Below are 14036 nucleotides of genomic sequence, written 5' to 3' on the forward strand. Positions count from 1 at the left end.
AAAAGTGATGTGAACAATTGACAAATGGAAGCCTCGGCAAGGCGGCAATGGCATAAAAAAGGATGACATTAGATTTAAAGCGGATATTATGTATCAGTAGTAACATAACATGCTCTGCATTTCAAATTGACATGCATCACATGAATATTTAATTTTTTATACATTATAACCAATCCAGAGACAAGAGGAGGAGAACATAGAAAAGAGGAGATCCTTCGTTATTTAGCTATGGGTACCCCCATTCTCTCGACTAGAGTAAGTCTTCAACCATATTAATATTATACGGAGTCTGGAGTGATGGTCGGACAATGGACCATGGACAGAGAATGACTTAAAACGCTAGCCTACCTAATTTCCCACTTTCCCCTACTTGTATATCCTACTGCTAGTTTTGAAGTTTTAGACCTCATTTGGTTTCTAAGAATAGGGGTCTGGACATTCCGATTCTAATTCTTGTGAGAATGTCATATCCCCATTCGACCCAATGGTCATTCCCATAATATTTTCATTACTATTAAAAGCAAACAGACCATAGGAATAAAAGGTTCTCATTTAGACTAGAAAAGATTCCGATTCCCATTCCAATTATGAACCAAACGCACCCAATTCTACTTTGTGGGCATTTTCATCAAAAAGTGGTTGAAAATGAAAAAATTGCTAAACTGGACAAAAGTGGAAAGCAAACAAAAACGCATCAATCAGCACCTTTTTTTACTTCTACACACTACACAGTGGGGGGATTAAAACCGTTGGATGGGTGGGGGAAGATGTTTTCTTCCAGTGCTTTCATATTCCAAAATGACGATCGACTATGTATGTGTATTGTGTAGTGGTGGGCCTGGTGGCCCCTGGCCCTGGCCCGGTTGGTGGAGGAGGCCTTATTCTTTTCTCTCATCCACCTTATCACATGCAATTTTTTTTTGTAATTTAAACGACCTCTGACCTCTCTTTTTTCTTTAGTTTCTTTCTAGTTTCTGCGATATACTCTCTCTCCACCTGTATCTCTCTCTAAAAGTTCGTTCGAATAAGTGACGTGGGTTGTTGCCCCCACTGAAATAAGTGGGCACAGCATCTCTGATCTCGCCCCCACCCGCTAATAGTCTCTCACACTGATTGGTTTTCTCTGTCCAAAGCGGAATGGGAAGATTTTTTTATTCGGAGAATCTGTGCTCTTCATCTGTTTGTTCAACGTCCCAAGAGAAAAAGGTGAGAGGGACCTGGGACCGCACGGTCGCAACAACAACAACAGCAGCATCAGCAGCAATGCTTCTAGTTCTCTCGACTACCTTAAATAAATTAAAAGGTGATGGAGTCTACTCCATTCGAATTTTTTATTTGCTTGGAGGTTAAGACTTAAGAGCGTTATATTTATGGTCGCCGGTGATGCCGACGCCGGTTAGCGCTGCGAGGCAATGCTTAACTGCCGAGGCTACGCACGCGCTCGACGAGGCGGTCGCTGTCGCGCGCCGCCGTGGGCATGCACAGACTACGTCTTTACACGCCGTTTCAGCCTTCCTCGCGCTGCCTTCCTCGGCACTGCGTGAGGCTTGTGCCCGTGCGCGCAGCTCTGCTTACCCGCCTCGGCTTCAGTTCAAAGCTCTTGAGTTGTGCTTCGGTGTTGCACTCGATCGTCTTCCTTCCTCCCAAGCGTTAGATGAGCCTCCCATATCCAACTCTCTGATGGCCGCTATTAGACGCTCGCAAGCGAATCAGAGGAGAAACCCGGAGAGCTTTCATTTGTTTCAGCAGCAGCAACAACAGTCGTCTCTGTCCTGCGTCAAGGTTGAGCTTCAGCAGGTGATATTGTCGATTCTCGATGACCCGGTTGTTAGCAGGGTCTTTGGGGAAGCTGGTTTTCGTAGCTGCGACATCAAGTTGGCGGTTCTTCGCCCACCTCCACCACTCGTTAGGTATCCTCGTTCCCGGTGCCCACCTCTTTTCTTATGTAATTTAACTGGGGTTGACTCTGAGCCGGGTAGACGGAATTTCAGTTTTCCATTCTCTGGGTTGTCGGGAATTCCTGTCTATGCGGATGGAGATGAGAACAGCAAGAGAATTGGGGAGGTTCTTTTAAGGAAGAAGGGAAGGAATCCATTGCTTGTTGGGGTCTACGCAAACGATGCCATGCGGAGTTTCGGGGATTGCATAGAGAGAAGGAAAGGAGGCGTTTTACCTGTAGAAGTATCTGAACTGAGCTTCATTTGTATGGAGAAGGAGGTCTCGAAGTTTATCACGGAGAATGGGAATGAGAGGTTGCTCGGTCTGAGGTTTGAGGAGGTAGGTCGATCAGCAGAGAGTTCTTCCGGGTCTGGTGTGATCGTTAGCTTTGGAGACTTAAAGGGATTCGTTGCTGATGACTCGGTTCATGATATGAGCTATGTAGTTTCCCAACTGACGAGTTTATTGGAACTTCATCGTCAGAAACTGTGGTTGATGGGGGCAGCAGCCAGTTATGAGACTTATCTGAAGTTTCTAACAAAGTTTCCTTCCATAGAGAAGGACTGGGATCTACAGCTCCTGCCCATCACCTCTCATAGACCCTCCTTAGGAGGACTCTACTCACGGCCCTACAGGTGGATAGGCTATCTTGCACTTCATTATCTTTCTGCCTGTCTTTTTGCATCGCTTTTCCGGACTTATCTGTTATACAGCTTAAGTTTAGTACCAGTTTATTAGTTAGCAATGAATCAATAGGCTCCATTATCCTGCCATAGCTTGAGAAACATTGGATTTACATAAATTCGACCTGTATTGTTGATTTTGTATTTTGAAAAGGTAATCATCCTGGCATTCAGATTCTTGCAGGCATATTAATTGGTACGGGAACCTAGCTTACTATAGTTTGATATTATCTCCGCTTCTTGTCAAACCTAGCTTACACATTTTGCTTAAGATGCAAGGCCTTTCTATGGAGAAAAAAGGTTTCTAACCTGTGATTGTGGCAGGCCAAAAAGAGGGATGTTGATCTTATAGATGTACCTGTTGTTTATACAGTGGTGTATGTGCTGAGGGATGTTGCGACCTACCTACCATTCAATTCCACCTTATAGGAACTCCTTACCAGATGTGGACCATCCGATCTTTATTTACTTGTTCAATAGTATTCTTTTCCATTTTCCCCAACTGAAATATTATACCAAATAGTTATTACAGTAGGATACAGTTGATGAAGTTATCTTAGGCCTATTGGATGAAACCTCCCTGTTCCTGCATTGCCTTATGTGTTGGTTATGCAATTGGCAAATCTTATGTCAACTCTACCGTGTGGAAATGGGATCATAAAATCTTGGAAAATCTGTAAAATTTAAGGAAGGATGGGGAAAATATTAGCAAAAATGCAGAATTTAGCAATTGGACTAAAAGGAATGTCAAAAGAAGTATACTTACATGCATAAGATTCAAAAAACTATAATAAACAACTGTAATATATAACAAGTAAGAGAAGTAATTATTTGGTGGTTACTTCTACAGAGATAAATCGTCGGAAATGTGATAGAACTAGTTTGTTTTGAGAACATTGTAGAGCCCCGAAATGGAGAAATGATATTTCATCATAGTTTTATTTTGTTTCAATTTTAACATGACTGCATATATTGAACCTGACGCATGATCTATATTTCAGCTTGGGTAATAAGTCTGGAACAATGTATGGTCCTATGCTTTCAATAACCAAAGCAAGGTTTTAAATTCTAGAAATTTTGTCCAGTTCAAAATGAAATTTCAAAAAATGTTGAGATCTTGGTAACTATTTTGGTGCAATATTTTTATTTTATTAATAATTCTGATATTTTATAACATTCTTTGTATTTATCTTATTCGTTTGTATAGGTTTTATAAAAAAATTGAAAATTTGGACAAAATACATGAGAAATTTCTGAGATTTCAGGAGAGATTCAGATTTTTTTTTTTTTTCAAAACAAATCCTCCAGAAAATTTTGGTATTTTGATAACTGAAACTGGAATTTCACAAAAAATTTGAACCATGGGTTAAGATTTTTGAACTATTATTCTAGTTTTAGGAATTTATGGTTGAGACTTGGATGGAATTTTTGGAATTTACGCATGTTTTGAGCAGTTCTTACAATACTGGGATAGATTTGGAAGCATTTCAAGTGAGACTGGATCTTTCTTGGTTTAAATAGGTTTGAAAGGAGAATTACCAATAAAAAAGGGTATGAAAGCAGAAATAAATGGGTGGATCATGTCTTGAGGATAATGGGGATTTTTTTGGGGCCTTTAGTGGGCCATTGGAGATGTGGATTCCACATAAGCAATGGAGGAGGCCCCTATAGCTCTATGGGTAGACTCAACAACTGCTATCTAGGTGCCAAAGAGCAGACAAAGGTCCTTGACATCTTGCGGATCTCTTAAATGAGATTTTAGAATTAAATGGATTCTTAATGACCTTAATATTGAAGCAGATTAGCTAATTCAGGAATTGTGAAGGCTTTATTGTACAGTAACAACTTGATTCCCACATGGTGCTTTTTTGTCGGTAGGGGGAGTTGTTTTTCCCTTGTTCATCACTATGTACTCTCTTGCTTTTTGAATACATACTCATTAACTTTCTTAAAATAATAGTTTTAGAAAAGAGATTTATGTCAATCAAAAATAGGCATGCCAAATCTTACTCAAGGATCTTTGATGATTGATTGCTTCTTCTTTGGGAAGCATCTCTAGACATTTAGATTTATATGACTGGGCACCAAATTTGGCCAAGAAACAGCATAAGCCAGTAGTTGGTTAAGTTACATTTCTCCCGGTAAACTATGTACCATCTCCAGGCTAGAAATGATGACTTCGAAAACACAGAATCATTGTGAGATCAATCAGTGATTTAAGAGGCGTTCTTGAGGCGTGCCTAGGCGCACGGGTGAGGTGCATCGCCTAGGTCCTAGGTGCAGCCCTTTCAAAAGGCGCATGCCTGATGTTCCTTGCGCCTCAACCTAGATGTGCGCCTTTTGAAAATTTCACGCTTTTTTGCTTTTTTTTTAACCTAGTGCTTGGGTCGGGGCTTCGCCCCCAGGTCCCCGTACCACACCCCTTGATGCAAGCCCAAACAAGTCCATGCTAGGGTCTTAAATTCTTAATTCTCACACAAAAAAAATAATGATTTTATAATTTTAATTGCTTTTTAAGAAGATATTTTATTAGGATGAATGAATGAACAGCATTAGCAAATTAGGGGGTTCTACTTCGCTCCGCTTCACTTGCTCACCGAAGCTCCGAGAACCCCCTATTTTCTAATGTTTTTCATTCATTCATCCTAATAAAATATCTTCTTAAAAAGCAATTAAAATTATAAAATCATTTTTTTTTGTGCATGAAAACTAAGATTTAAGACCCTAACATGGGCTTGTTGGGGGCACAAAGGCAGCTCGTAGAATCAGGAATGTAATATGTTTTACATTTAGCTACTTGAAGTAATGCAATTGAGGAAATAAAGAGATTGTGGGTTTTACATGCTTAAAAATGTTTTATATGTTTGATTTTATTTTTAAGTTTTCATTTGAATATGCTTTACATGTTTATGTATTTTAATTTTAGATAATAGTTTTTTTAAAACATTTATTTTAAAATTTATGTTTATATTTTTTATTAATATTACGTTTAATATTTGTTTGAAAATTTTAGCTTTTTTTTTTTTTGCATTTTCTGACTTTTTTTTATTTTTTTAATTTTCTAGCTTTTATTTTTGTATTTTTGCGCCTTGCTTCAAAAAGGCACATGCCTTGCCTTACGCCTCAGGCACAAATTGGCCCCTATGCCTTTTTTGCGCCTTGCACTTTTAAAACACTGAGATCAGCTGTACGCACACACACACACAGACATGGTGACATACATATGTATGTTTATATTCAAAAGGAGTACTGTTAAGATATAGACACTCTAGTTTGGTGCTAGGGATGCAAGTGGATTGGATTTATATGTGTGTGTGTGTGTGTGTGTGCTATATTTAGTTTTGTAGATTTGTTCTGCTTATCGGATTCAGATATATACCCCTATCCAAATTTGACCCAATCCATTTGCAGACCTATTTGGTGCAAGTCTTTCTTCTAGCTCATAACTCTTTTAACTATCACTTGTTTCTCTTTCTCTGTTAATTATTTATATGTAATGCAAGTCACTTATTGGAGTTTATACCCTCTTTGTGGTAAGCACAAGAATTCAGGTTGTATGTACACAAATATGTAATGTTTTACTTGAGTTGGAGATAGGGTAACATGAATTGAGTCTTACATTGCGACTGGAAACAATAGAAGCCTCCACTTTTTCTTTTGCATTTAATTTATATATAACAGTACAGAAAGATGCCTTCTCTTCATCGTGCGTTGTTTAGGAATTCTGACGTCAATATCATGTGTTCACTTTGGCTTCTGACTATCTCTGCCCATTGGGTCTCACAGTTCCATTCTCATGCTATACTTACAGCTTGATGGAATCATTTGTTCCGTTTGGTGGAGTTTTTTGCACATCATCAGATTTGAAGGACCCATTAAGCAGCATATGTGAAACCATATCTTGTTGTCACCTATGCAATGAGAAGTATGAACAAGAAGTTTCTTCTATTCTGAAGGCTGGCCACACTGTTTCAGTTGCAGACCAGTACCAATCAAGCTTGTCTTTCTGGCTGCAGTCACCTGAACTCACAACAAGCAAAGGATTGGATGTTGTAAAGGTGCGCATCTCTGTCGGAGTTACGCCTAACACCCTGATATGCTCAACTTTTTTCAATTATTAGTGAGGAAATCTGAGGTTCCAGTTTGGACCCTGATGGCTCATCAATGTTTGTATGTTATAAATGGTATAGATCCAGTGGTTATGAACACTTCATTTGGGTGGAGGATCATGATCAATGAATGGGGTCCCAAGGCATCACCAAAAGCCATCCTGTCACAATCTTCATAGAAAATAGGGTAGACATCAACAGAATCACTGGGTACACTTTATTTTAGGGGCCTGTGTGTATCACATATACTATTACTAGTCTATCATTATGGTTCACTCTAACTGTTATCTTAGATTCCCCATTTACATAATCAGGTTTGAATTTCTTCATGTTGTGGATTTGAAGGTTTTGTTTAAACCTTTGACATGGTTTACCCATCTCTCTATTCTACATACAGCATCTGCATGGAAGGATTTGTGAATATACTTTTGTAAATGCCGTGTTCCATCCTTTCAGTGCAGGCCAAAGATGATGGGACGGTTTTGAAAGCTAAAATTATAGGTCTGCGAAGGAAATGGAATGATATTTGCCAGCGTCTTCACCAAAGCCATGCAATACCCAAAGCTGATATATATCAGGATGGTAACGAAAGACCTGGGAATCAGAACAGTGACGGTACAGTTGCATCTCAGAATGAAAGTGGAGGTGAAAATGTTTTTCCTTTCATTTCCCTGGACAGAGCTCCCCTGCCACAACTGAATGTGCCAGTTATGTTGGTTTCTGAAACTAAGAGTGACAGTTTCCTATCAAAACTACAGGTTAAACGTTCAAATGATGCAAGTAATCAGAAAGAGGGCGTCGTGTCTGCTTCATTCCCATTGCCACATTGGAGCATACCTGATGGTCATAAGTCACCTTCGTCTGCAACTTCTGTAACAACAGATTTAGGACTGGGAACACTCTATGCATCTAATCATAAGGAGATGAAGAAACCAACATTGGAACCTGATGATAGGCAACTGCAGAACTGCTCTAGTTGCCTTTCTGCTGAGCTTAATGTGGTCAATGGGAATGTTTTAAACCCTCCTGCCCGATCTTCCCCTTTCACTGCTCCTGATTTGGGTGGACAGCTTGATCCAAGAGATTTCAAGAATTTGTGGAGAGGTCTTACTGAAAAGGTTGGTAGGCAGGATGAAGCTATATGTGCTGTTGGTCAGACTGTAGCTCGCTGTAGAAAAGAAAGCGGAAGATGCCGTGGTCAAAACCTGAAAGGAGATATATGGTTCAGTTTCCTTGGACCCGATAGGGTTGCAAAGAAGAGAATTGCCTTGGCCCTTGCAGAAGTGATATTTGGCAGCAAAGAAAACCTAATCTGTGTGGATTTGAGTTCCCAAGATGGGATTACCCATTCTAGCATGGTCTATGGTCACCAAGAAATGAATGGATGTGATGTGAAACTCAGAGGGAAGACAGTTACTGATTATATTACTGGGGAGCTAGGCAAGAAACCATTGTCAATTGTCTTCCTTGAAAATGTAGATAAGGCTGATTTATTGGTCCAGAATAGCTTGTCCCAAGCTATAAGGACTGGCAAGTTTTCAGATTCACATGGAAGGGAGGTCAGTATCAATAATGCAATCTTTGTGACAACATCAAGAATTATTAAGGGTAATAAAAACTTCTTTTCTGGGAAGGAATCTGTTAATTTCCCCGAGGAAAGAATTCTAGGAGCTCAAGGTCTGCAAATGCAGATGTTACTTGAATGTGTTCTCGAGGATACCGCAGGAAGAAATAATCCAAATGTGTTGATTAATTCAAGAAAAAGAGGCCTATTGGTTGTGAATAAGCGAAAGCTAAGTGGAACTGGTGACCCCAAAGAGCAAAATGAGACCTTGGAGATGACCAAGCGAGTCCACAAAGTTTCACATTCATATCTAGATTTGAATCTTCCCATAGAAGCAATGGAAGCAAATGACATGGATTATGGAAGCTGTGACAGTGACTCCGTATCAGAAAACTCAGAGGCCTGGTTGGAAGGTTTTCTTGGTCAAGTTGATGAAACAGTCATTTTCAAGCCATTTGATTTTGATGGTCTTGCTGACAAAATATTAAAGGATATAAGTGAGAGCTTCAACAAGGTGATTGGTCCTGATAGTCTGCTGGAGATTGATTCAGAAGTCATGGAACAGATACTTGCGGTTGCTTGGTTATCAGATAAGAAGAGAACAATAGAGGATTGGGTGGATCAGGTACTGGGAAAATGTTTTACTGAGATACGGAAAAGGGATGGCCTCTCTGCTGGGTTTGTTCTGAAGCTTGCTCCTTGTGAGGGTGTCCTTATGGAGGAGCAAACATTTGGTATCTGCCTTCCTGCACGAATTATTTTGAACTAGTATGTATAAAATGCTTTTGTAATTAGATGTATAATGTAGCTAGCTTTTAGCATCTTCAAGTCTGGCTGGCCCGATGATCCCATGGTTATATTGGGGTTCTTCTTTTTCGGGCTGTGTTTGTGTATTATTATCAATTGGCATTTAGAGAATGTACGGTTGGTTCTAGTTTATGTCTCAAGCAGCTATTTATTTCAATGATCTCCCTCTATTGCTGGTTACAGTAGTGATATTTATATCCGATTCATTTTAGTTTTCTTATAAAACGCATATGTGCCTTACAAAGACTACGGTCAAGGAAAAACATCATCGTCTGAACATTTGTCCATCACAAACAGGCTTTGTGAAATCGTGTATCCAATTGGTATTTTTCCATCACAAACAGGCTTTGTGAAATCGTGTATCCAATTGGTATTTTTCCATCACAAACAGACTTCATCACAATTTAGGGGTGGGTAAATACATTTGGAAAGCCAATAAAAAGAATTTGAGGGGGACTGAACTATAAATAGGCCTTTTTTTTTAATAATCTAGGGAAATTTATGGTTTTGACCTTTTTCCCTCACAAGTTTTTATTGGTTTTCTGAATGTATTGTCCCAAGCCCTCATCTATGCTACAGTATCCCTCTTGAATTGTGATAGATTCCTTCACCGTTAGTGGGGAAACCATATTGTCTCACTCTCACCTCACACAACTCATGAAAGTGTGGGAAAAAATGACCCAAAATTGGATATTTAGAGCCAGGCCAGATTCAGAGGTTACACTCTTGTGGGTAACAAACAAGCACAAAATGAATATTGTAGCAGTTGCCTTAGAATTTTGTTTGAATCATTTCAAGGGTAGGCTGAGGGTATTTTTATTGAATAAGTGTCATAAAATTGGCTGAGTGCTCACTAAATGTGCTCGCCTACCTGATCTGGACTCCTTTATTGGATGTGATGTAAATCAAGAACTGATGTAAATTTTACATTGGTTTGTTTTTGTATGTGTTTGGAAAGAGGGTTTAATTATTATCAATGTAAAATTATACTCCGGTTCAATTTTGCATGCATTTTGATGGAGTGTAGTTTTATGTCGATAATCGATGTAATACAACTTCATCAACTCTAAAGTTTTACATGGATAATCGATGTAAAAGGTACATCAATTTTATCAATGTAAAACTTAACACTCTTCCACCCATTACTGTTTTTAAAAAGCAACTGTCACTTTTTGGTTCAGTATAAAATGACATCAATTCACTGATGACGTTTTACACTGATTCCAAACGGATAAGAGCAGCCCTTGATACATAGCGCACTGTCCTTGTAATCAAGCGGGCTAGGTTGAAAATTTGAAATAAGGGGGTTGTGGGTTCCCTACTCTAAGTAAACATCCTTAATTAGTTAAGACTTAATTACTTAAATTACCTTTGAAGTATTTGGTAATTACTTAAATTACCTCTAACGTTTTAGAACTAAATTAAAGTATCCCTAAAGTTTCAGAAATTTATTTTTTGTTATGTGTTGTCATTAAATTAATCAAAAGACTTTTTTGTCTTTAATTATTTTTCAAAATTTCAAAATATGTTGTATAAAAAAAGTTTCAAAAGAATCTGACAACCACGAGAACCGGACTTCTTCCTCCGGTCGAAGAGAAAGCAAGGTTGCGGAGACTTGTCAAAAGAGGTTTCAAAAGAATTCTAGATTTCAAGGAAGCCATTGTCTTCTTTTACATCTCAACAACAGTGGTAATCTGTGGTGGGTGCAGATCATTTACAAAAGATGTTTAACTGCGCCAAATGCTTCTGCAACAAAAGTGAAGATGTAAAGTAATTCGTATGCTCAATCTTATTGCTTCTACAACCCCTTTAATGGGTGGGGTAAAAGTGACAACATGAAAGAAAAATCATATAGAAAAAGAATTCCATACAATTCTTTGACTGTTTGATCTGCAATGCGTTCAACGATTGGTGGGGTTTTGTGAAAGGGGATTGATGAGGGATAATTTGATCCTCCTAATCATCTCGCGACATATGGCTTTCGAGTGTCATCTTGGTGCTGAGTAAGCAAATTAGCTTGGCAAGTTTGCTCAGAACACCTCATCCAAACTGACCTCCACCTTGGCTAGGATGAACTAATTGGCTCCCCACTCATGGTGACCTGCCTCAGAGTACTGGCCGAGCTGTAGGAGTCGATGGTAACCTACAAGGAGAACCCGCTGACTTGGATCGATAATACGTTACCAGCCCGAGATCTCCGGTGTGCATATACCTCAACCATTAGACCGACCTATTGCGGTGCACGCCTCAGAGTTAACCAAATAGATTGTAACTTCTGCGCAGATCCTATAACTGACACATTATTGCACCAACCAAACAGAAATGGAAATGGTTCCACAAAAAGTTGAAGCCCATTGTGAGAGGGCTTGACAACAGGTGCCTATATAAGGCACTAACTTCTACCTGAAAAGGTACACACAATAATACACTCTCTATCTTTCTCATTCTCTCAATAAATCTTTAAACACCTTCTAACTTAAGCATCGGAATGCCCTCCCTAGGTAAAGATAACCCAGGCACTCTAACATCTTCTCTTGTAAAAACACTGGCCCGGTACAACTTGACCCTAACAAAAAATCACGTGAATGAGTATTTGAATCACTTGACACGAGGGAGTAAACAGACCGTGTAACATCAGGGATCAATGTTGCAAAGGAGAACACTGATAATAATGAGATTGGACCGGAGGCTCTCAACAAGATTGAAAGTTAAATTTTTGGACCGACAGTTTCCTATAGCTTTTTCGTTTGCGGAAAGTTTGTTTAACACTACCGATTGCATTAAATGGCGACTTGACGTGGATTAAGGTTCATGAGATGAGCTAGAGCTAGGGGATGGTAGATAAACTCCGTCGACGACCTGAGAACAAATGCATGTGGAAGGATCGAGTTTGTTTTGGAAGAAATACAAGCTTTATCTATTTCTTTTGAATTATGCACTTTTTCTGTATGTAAAAAAAAAAGATATGAAAACGCTGTAGCTCTTCTCTTTAATGAATTATCCACTTACAAAAATACAAGAAATTCATGAACTCCGAACCAAAACGAAGATGGAGCTTATCAATTACTTCAATGAGCTCAGTTGGGCTTGCATTGCTCTATGGATCTCAAACCCAACGACGTCTGTATTGGAGAGGGAGTAGAAAGCAAGGTTGCAGCAACGAGAGATGATGAGCTAATATCTTCTTAATTTCGATTCAAAGTGGTGGTGGTCTCTCAATCGATTGTTGCTTCTCTGGTTCTCACCGGAAATTTCATCAACAATCCTCTGAAACCGGTAAGGTCGGTTGTGAGTGCAAAATTGAGTTGTCGAATAATTAAAAATGTGATTTGACTACACATGTAAACAGTCTATTAACGGAGGAGTGGTAACATTTGTTAAATTATGTCGGGCAATTTCTTTAAACTATTGATTGACTGTACTGTTACGTATTGTTTTAAAGTGTCGTTATTGTTTCTAAAATTTGACATTACTGTTTAAGTGCCAATGAAAAGAAACGAAATATTCAATTTGTCCTTTAGTATTCTTCAAATTTCAAAATAAAATCTTATTGATCATCATGCATTGGCATCACGTCTAATCCAGTAAAATCTATGGAGTGGAAGAGAGGGAAGCTTTGCCACCCTAAATTTGGCAATACCCAGAAGTGATAACAGTTTGTTGGTTCAGGTTACTCAATTGATGGTAGTGAAATCCTTGTGCTTTACAAGTCTTCCGCGCTGTAAGTGGAGAAAGAGATCTGACCCATCTTACCGTTGAGAATGGGAAGCAAATTTACAATATCTTTCTCAAATATGCTTCTAGAGGCACTTTAGCTGATTTGCTCAATAAATCTGGTGGTTCATTATTGGAATCTGATGTTCGATGTTACACGAGATCAATTCTCCGAGGCTTTCGTTTCCTCCTTTGTCCTTCTTCGGATGGAAGCAATGAGATTAAAGTTGCTGATTTAATGTGGGGCATTTAGATTAAGAGGTACTATGCTTTACATGTTGTTGGAGTCCATCACCTGTAACGAACACGAGGCGCTGGCCGACATATGGGCTCTTGGTTGTGCCATGTCGGAGATAGTAATGGGTAAGCCAGCATGGAAGTGTGGGGCTAACACTGACATTAGTGCCCTATTGTTTTGGATTGGTTTTGGCAAAGAACTACTAAAGATTTAGGGGTCCTCACATAGGTTCTGAGTTGAAGATGGGAACATGAAAAATTGAAAATTGGGGCTTTGGGCGAGTTTTTGGTGTTTCTTTTCTTTGTTTAAGGTCAATCGTTGTTGCCACTACAACTTTCGACAACAACAACCTTGAAGATGGAAGGAGGGAGAAAGGAAGAAAGGGAAAAGGGATCAGGGTTTCCTTCGCTCCCTTCAACTCTGCTTTTGGATCTACCAAAATCATCGCCATTGCTGCAACTTCCAACAGCGGTGGTGAATAATAAGAATATTTTAGGAATTTTAAAATAATTACCACTCACATAATGTCACATGTGAACAATAGAAAATTAATGACAAGAGAGGTTTTAGACAATTGTCAGAAAATTTGAGGGTACTTTAAGATAGTAGTTAAACAATAAGGGTGAGGTTAGTTAATTAGCTAAATAGTAGGTAGTTTAAGGAAATTGCCCTATCTTGATTAAAAAGTTAAATTATAAAGAGACAAACACCCCTTAAACTTTTTGAAACAAAAACCCATTAATTTTTACTTTGCGACAAATACTCGCTAGCCATTAAATTTAGACGAGGAAATGAATTAAATTACCAAATTACCCATATAAACCTTGTTTTGCATAGAAGAAGAAGTTTTTTTAAATCTTGATTCATTTAACTAACATGAGTGTCTCTCCTCATCTTAAAATATAAAAATTAGGGTAATTTCTTGATTAGTACATTGTACTTTGGGCTTAATGCTACTTTGGTCTTTGAACTTTAAAACATGA

At 38.8% G+C, this 14036-nt stretch overlaps 1 protein-coding gene across 2 annotated transcripts; it reads left to right on the forward strand.

Moving 5' to 3' along the window:
- The first annotated feature begins 737 nt into the window (after positions 1-737).
- Positions 738-9258, forward strand: LOC148870359 (protein SMAX1-LIKE 6-like). 2 transcript variants are annotated; one of them, XM_088973017.1, is made up of 3 exons: positions 738-2573; positions 6433-6679; positions 7192-9258. In XM_088973017.1, the coding sequence occupies exons 1-3, from the start codon at positions 1384-1386 to the stop codon at positions 9061-9063; spliced, it is 3309 nt and encodes a 1102-aa protein (XP_088829143.1). In that variant the 5' UTR covers positions 738-1383; the 3' UTR covers positions 9064-9258. The 2 variants fall into 2 exon arrangements, with proteins under 2 accessions (XP_088829143.1, XP_088829144.1); XM_088973018.1 differs by having other exon boundaries at positions 1232-1910.
- Positions 9259-14036: the final 4778 nt, after the last annotated feature.

This window comes from Nelumbo lutea, chromosome 2 (genome assembly GCF_056320005.1).
Source record: "Nelumbo lutea isolate HS-2025 chromosome 2, American lotus-T2T, whole genome shotgun sequence".
NCBI classification, from domain to species: Eukaryota; Viridiplantae; Streptophyta; class Magnoliopsida; order Proteales; family Nelumbonaceae; genus Nelumbo; species Nelumbo lutea.